Raw genomic sequence first — 7227 nt, 5'->3', positions numbered from 1 at the left:
ACACACACACACACACACACACACACACACACACGCACACACGCATGCATGCATTCACACGCTCACTCTTACACACACACACTTGTCAGTGTCAGTGGCTTTACATGTCAGTTCACTTCTGAAACATGTTCATGAAATCACACCTAGACAAAAGGTCTTCTCTGCAGGGCCTGTTGAATAGTAATGGATGTGAGTTAGCATGGCTTAATGCTACAGTAGCTTTTTTAGTGTTGCCATAGGGGACAGGGCCTCTTGCAAAACCGCGGCTGCGTTGCCTAGTGCTGGCGCAAGCTAGCTCTGCCAAAGGGGACAGGGGCCCAGCTAAATCAACTGTAGCATAACATTAGTGCCAGTTCCTAACACTGCCTTAAGCAGCCCAGGGGATGCGGTAGAGCAGCTGCATCACAGCTTACCTCCAACCATCCTGCAGGGTTTTGGTCCCCAACAAATGTGGCAGTTAGATGAAAGGAAAGGATAGTCCTGATTGTCCCGTCTGTGAGCCTGTGTATGAGTGCTTGTGTTTCCTTGTGCCAGAAGCTGCTGATGTGAGTCACACACACACCATAGGGAGATGAATCTGAATGAGAGGTATTTTATCAATTGCAATAGAATCATTCATCGGCCAAGAATCCAAAATGTTCTCTCACTGTACTTGGTGACATACAAATCAACTTTAATGAAGCTTTATAAAGATGTTGATGCTGGTGTATCTTTGTCTATACAGTAAGTTACTGTACACAGTTTTTGTGCACCCCCGTGGATTAGAAGTTAAGAAGCAGACCATAAAGTGCAACATCCCCAGTACTCTCTTCCCTTTCTGTCTTGTTGTCTCTCCACTGTCGAGTTGAAGACTCAAAATGCCCTAAAAGTACTTAAGATGAAGGAATTGAAAGAAGATGGGGTTTCCTTCATAGTTGTAACATCTGTTTCAGACTTAAATCTCACTCATCTTAGGTTTATCTAGATCATGTTTACCTGTTAGTGTTGTTTACCCATATTCCCATATCGGTACTTTTAATGATCCAGTCTCCCTTTTTGCTGTCCCATAGAGCCTTGTGTTGTGGCTGTGTCTCTATTTTAGTGGGTTTGTTTGCATAGTTAGTGGCTCTAAGTGCAATTAGCTGATTGGGAAAGAGTGTGTGTGTGTGTGTGTGTGTGTGTGTGTGTGTGTGTGTGTGTGTGTGGGTGTGAGAGAGAGAGAGAGAGAGATAGAGAGACAGAGAGAGTGAATAATTCTCTCTGGAGGACAGAGGCAGAGGGAGTTGTCTCAGCAGTTACTTCACTGTAGTGGTTCTCTGAGGAATAGCGCTGTGTGTTTGATGCATCCAGTGCTTTTGGAACTGATTCCCCACAGCACACATGCTCAAGTACGTACACATACACACACACTTCCCGGCACACGGGGCCTTGCGTCTCTGCTCCTGTTACCTTTAATGAAGAGGAGAGATGTGTCAAGGGGCAGCATGACTGTGTGTGTTTTATACGAGTTTCTGAGGTTCTTACTCTCTCCAGACATATTGGAAACTGATAAGATGATTAGTAATTAGATATCCTTAAAACATGTCAGCTGCAGACCTAATTCCAATATGATTTTGTATTAAACACTTCAAAGAAACACGATGCCTTGTATTCCTTGATGCAAATGTTATTCAGCAAAGTTTGTTACAGCACTTCAGACTTGTGTCAGCCTGTTTTCTCTGTGTATGGTTCAATAGCTTATGTTTTCACATTCTCTTTCAAGAGATTAAAAGTGAAAGATTTTATGATTTTGAAATCCCTATTTTCAGCTTGGCCAGTCCACATCTCATCTTATGCCATGTGACTTAGGGAACTACTCAGGGAATGAATTAGTTTCCCTCGCTTGAAAATGGCGCTTGTAAAGGCTACACATAACTTAAAGTGAATATCTATGGGCTATACAGTATGAATGCCAGCCTTTGATCCTTGTGGTGATACAGGGGAAAAACAAAATGAGCCAGAACTCTGAGGAGAAGCCTGCTTTTTTTTCTTCCATTGTTTCCACGACAACAACTAACTAAACACATATAGTTCCTTCACACTCAACCTTAGTAATCCTGTATGATTAAGTGGACATACCTGTACATATATTCTCATCCTTTCCCATTTCCCCATCGATGCTCATGATGTTTTTGTTATGCCTTGAAGTAGGGCTGAACAATTAATCAAATTTTAATCACAATCACAATTTTGGCTTCCTGCGATTAAATTTGCGTGATCGAGCGATATGCTATGTGCGATATATATGTGCAGCTTAATTTCTAGATGTAGACAGTCACAGAGGACAGAGTAACATGGGGAAAATCCCACAACAGATAGCAGTCGGTTATACGTTGGTCACTAGGTTTACCAGTTTACTAGTAAACACAACATTTTGTCCCGTCTGTGTTGTTTTTCAGACAACAGCAGTGACCAGTGCTAGTCGGTGCTAGTTAGTGTCTGTTAGCTCACAGGGCTCTTGGGTGGGACTAACATTTTTCCTAGGTCGTACCGGTGCATCTAATGTCTTGATATCCGCTGCCTCTCCACAAACGAAGCAATGTAGTTTATATCGATATAGTTTAATGTTGCATTACATGACCCATTTCTTCTGTAAAGCCGTGCCTGTGTTTGGATTTCTCCGCGCAGCCCCGCCCTCATTAACTCACACACGGCTCCCCAGCAACATGGAGAGACACAGCAGCGACAGCGCCGGTCCACACTTCTGACATTTGTCCTCAGTTTTAATTGTTATTAACACAGTTGTATTTAGTTAAGCATGAGAGGAAAACCTGTATTTGTACCAGTGTTTTTTCTGGTAAATGCTATTGCGGCCGCCACGGCGACAAACACAGAAGTTATTGAATGCAACTCACTTCAGTTCATTGAGTAACAGCATGTGAGACCAAGCCTGCTGGACCTGGGCCAGAGATGTGACCCATTGCCAGAATATCACAGTTCGTAAAAATGCAGCGCAGTGACAATACAGACATTTAATACACGACGTGTGTAACTCCGCTGACTCGCCATTCGACGCGTGTTGGACCCATTCATAATGAGTCTCCTTCTCTCTTTTAATCAGTCTGTTATTGTTGTTGAAGACAAATGAAGGAGCATTCTCAGAGATAATTTTCTTTTTAAATATATCCTAGGCTATTTATTTAAGATAATTTTCATTTACATGTTTTGCAGCTGTATATTTTCAATCTGGGACGGTCTTTGCATTTTATTTCAATCCTAATTTGTTTTAATAAAAGAGCTTGTGAAAAGTGGCTTTGACTTAAAAATGAACATTTAGCCCACTTTGTAAAAAAATACAGAGATATATATTGTGTATTGCCATTCAGCCAAAGGATACAGAGATATGATTTTTAGTTCTGGATTAGTGCAAGATCAAGACAAGAATCAATGTGTGTGTGCGTGCGTGTGTTAGTTTTGCAGCTCAGTGAAGTACTTTAAACATTTTTTTTACATTTTTATATAGCTTACAGTTTTGTGTCTTGTTTAAAATCTTTTACGTAATATATATGAATATATATGATCCATGATAAAAAGGTGACCTTAAAATTGTGGCGTTAACGGCTACACAAGGAAAACTTTGGGTGCACCTAAATTTTGTGCCGGTGCACTTAAATAAAAAAGGTTAGGCACACTAGTGCAACTAAGGCAACAGTTAGTCTGGAGCCCTGGCTCGTAGCTTTGGGGGCAGACTGTGTATATACCAGTGTTAGAATCCTCTACAGTGAAATACAGTCACTCTACACCGTTTAGCTTTGTTAAAAAACATTTTAGCCTTGTTAATCCAGTTACTATTGTAGCTAATGTTAACGTTACCAGCTGTGTAACGTGTAATTAGTGTTTACTATGTTTCTGTTGCCTCTTACGTCTGTTTTGGAGCATCAGAGAGCAACGCAGACATTTAAGTAGCACCGTAATGCGGTACCTAAATCAGCGTTGATATTTCGTCCGGTAGATAACAGGCAAACAACATGCAACTTTAATGTAGCACAAAATGGATGTATTAGCCGGAATGTAGCACAATATGGATGTGAAAGCAGTTATAAATAGCCTATGTGACAATAAAATTTGTTTTGGTTAAAATCCACAACAAATTGTCATAGTTAATCCTGATCTCAATATTGATCATAATAATCGTGATTATCATTTTGACCATAATCGTGCAGCCCTTCCCTGAGGCGTGTCTACTGAAAAGTGATCCCTCTGGAGAAAGCGTAGTGTATGTTTAGCCAACCAAAATAAATAGCACTGTTCTCAATATTCCTGTGCTTAAAGGATCAATTAAACATTTTTTTTCAAGTCGGTCACAAAACACTACTCACATGCTGTAATAATTTCTCCTGTCCATATTGGCCAAGAAAAGATCCTCCTCTGACACAATTCAAGTGTATTGTGAGGTACAAAATTCACAGTCCTTTTCCAATGCAAAATTAATTCTAAAATTTTGCTAAAGCTTATAACAGGTTTGTTAAATCGAGTGGAGATCTTCCAACGTTATGGCCATTTTAGTACAACATTTCTCAGTACAACAGAATGAGAAGGCTGATTTGGCAGATGCCCTTTTGATTTGTTTGACTTCAATCTTGGAACGCATTGGCTATCGGTCCGACAACAGTTTAGTCTTTGGGGGGGAATAGCCAATATTTCCAGTGTAGCCAGCAGATAATGAATATCCGGGACAAGAATTCTCTTTTGTGCGCCAGCCATTGTTTATAGTCCGAGTCGATAAGTTTTGTAGATCTTTTATGCCCAGACGACATTTTGGCTTATCTTTATAAATAGATATCTGCATATGAATACAGATCAATAAAAAAGGTAATAAAAAGCTAAATCCTTGTCAGATGACAGCAGATGGGTTTCAAGATTGCAGTTTGGCCAATGCATTCCACCTCTTTTACTCTCCTCACTGACTGTTTAACCAAAGTCCGCTCAAGCGTGATTGGTCAATACTACAAACAAACTACAAACAGAAACCAACACGCCTTTACCATAGTCTTCATGCAGATATCTCTTTATGGCGATGAGTCTGACTCACACTACCGATGCCCTCATATTAGCTCTAGCTTAGATTCACATTGTCAGACCATATGCGCTGGAGTATGTCTGCCTACACCTCTTATATATTCTGGGATAGGGGGAAAAAATGCAGTAGCTTGTTTCTCTTTACGCCCTGGATGCAGTGACGGTGCCTTTGCAAAATAGATAGTAGAGATAGTGGATGGGGAGACATTTGCTAAACAAAAAAACGTGCTTTATCCCAGCACTGTCATCTGGTAAGCTAGACTATCTTTAGCTCGAACCTAATGCAATTTTGCACAGAAAAAGGACTGTGGATTTTGTCCCGTGTCTCTTACACTGAAATGACATTTCACTGCCACTTTGGACAGTAGAAACAACTACAGCGAACAATAACTGTTTAAATGTACATACAGTATGAGGATGCAAGTTTTGCTTTAAGTAAGACTTAAAGAAAAAAGTGAAACTATGCTTTAATACTTAAGAATCGTACATTACTGTACCACTAATTGAGAATAGAGGATAGAAAATGGAATCTCAGATAAGTAAAGGGCAAAATTAGGTGTCGAAACTGGAACTGTGTAGCCTGTTTTATAAATTGCTTTATAAAAACACTCAACATGGATGGTCCCTCAAAAGTTTGAAAAGTCCTCAGGCCCCTCTGAGGTTCTGTGGTTTCACAAAACAGCACATAGTCTCTCTGAAAAGCTGCCAGGTGTCAAAAATCTGACTCTTTTTAAAATTTATTTTTTACAGTGGTGCATTGGTGTGTTTTCCTCATTTTCTCAAACCCCTTTTACTACCACCCTCACACCCTTTTTCTATCCATCCCCTCCCCTGCAGATCCCCTCTGCCGGCCAGCTAATGGAGGCTCTGCGCGTGAAGATGAAGGAGAGGAAAGTGCTGACAGAAGAGCTGGCCACGCTCGCAACACCAGTCAGCGAAAAAGCCTGACTCCCTGGGCTGAGGCTGGGAAAACTGTCATCCTCTTTTTTTTTTCCTCCCTCACTTCTTCACTTCAGCCCCGGTTCCTACTCAGTGGGAGCTGGGCTAAGCCAAGCTGAGCCGGGGCAGCAGAACCAATATTTGTGAGAAAAGCGCTGTCGACTCACTCTGGGCCACTGCCGCAACACAGCAGCCCGGCTTTTGTAAATGAGCCCTCGACATCTGTGTTAGCGCTCAGTGCACTATGTCTATCAGACAGGCCCCTTTAGGGCCAAGCTAATTTACAGTGCAGCCACTCTCCCCCCCACTCTCAACGCAGACCTGGGGTGATAAGGCAAATGCTTACACTAATGTTTAAGTTAGACTTTTTTTTTGCCCACTTTTACCTCTCTTCCTAATTTATTTGGCACCCGCAGGACCTTAGGGTGCAGGGACTTGACCTAGCAATGCCAAGTCGACACTTTGAAAAAGGCAAGAGTGCAGCACAGAGCAGAATATTCACTGCAAGAGGTTACTACACTGCTCTCAGAAAACATATCCAGTGATTGAATCCCGCTGGATTTTATTCATCCAATTCACAGCAATTATTTCTAAAGGAAATTATCTTTGTTCGTGGATTTTTAAAATATGTTAGTAGTTCCTACTCTGCATTTTTCCTGTTTATAATGTATGTGGTAATTAGGTATACCTATTATGATTTTTATTATTTTCTAAATAAAAAAACAATTTCACTCATTTTTGGCTATGTTTTGTTCTTCAAAAACTGCGTTATTGTTGGAGTTTCATGGTTGTATTTCTATGTGGTCACATATATTTTTTTTCAGCAGTTCACAGGACTGTCAGTGATTGTGTGATTGTGACTGAGGATGCTCTGATGGACACATCTCTCATGATTGACAACTGACTGTTGGCAGGATTCCTGTCTGTAACAAGTGACCCCTGCTGTTGACATCATTAGCAAGGGCCCACATGAGCACACACACAGCACAGGAGTGTATTAGAGGAGTGCATCCTTGACATAACCACCTCCAACCCCTTTTATCTGTTTTCCTATTCCTCCCGCTCTTATTATTCATTTTGAATATTAAACCATGATCCTGATCTCCTCTGTCCTTGATTTGGCATCCTACACAAGAGACCACACACTATTTCCTTCAAGTCATCCTTTTTTTTTCTTCTTTTTACTCCTTTCCATACCTCTCCTAGCTTTTGTTTTCCTCTTCATCACTTTCCTCCTTTCTCTTTATTATG

General features: G+C 40.9%; 1 protein-coding gene across 2 annotated transcripts in view; it reads left to right on the top strand.

Annotated features, from left to right (window-relative positions):
- Positions 1–6666, top strand: part of cntln (centlein, centrosomal protein) — an 87256-nt gene extending 80590 nt beyond the window's left edge. For both annotated transcript variants that reach the window (XM_032535303.1, XM_032535301.1), the window contains exon 27: positions 5875–6666. In XM_032535303.1, coding sequence (XP_032391194.1) covers positions 5875–5985 — 111 coding nt within the window. In that variant the 3' untranslated portion in view covers positions 5986–6666. The remainder of the gene's footprint in view (positions 1–5874) is intronic.
- Positions 6667–7227: the final 561 nt, after the last annotated feature.

This window comes from Etheostoma spectabile, chromosome 2, assembly GCF_008692095.1.
Source record: "Etheostoma spectabile isolate EspeVRDwgs_2016 chromosome 2, UIUC_Espe_1.0, whole genome shotgun sequence".
Taxonomy (NCBI): domain Eukaryota; kingdom Metazoa; phylum Chordata; class Actinopteri; order Perciformes; family Percidae; genus Etheostoma; species Etheostoma spectabile.
Note: the sequence above shows the minus strand (reverse complement) of the source record. Positions and strands in the feature narration are given on the sequence as shown.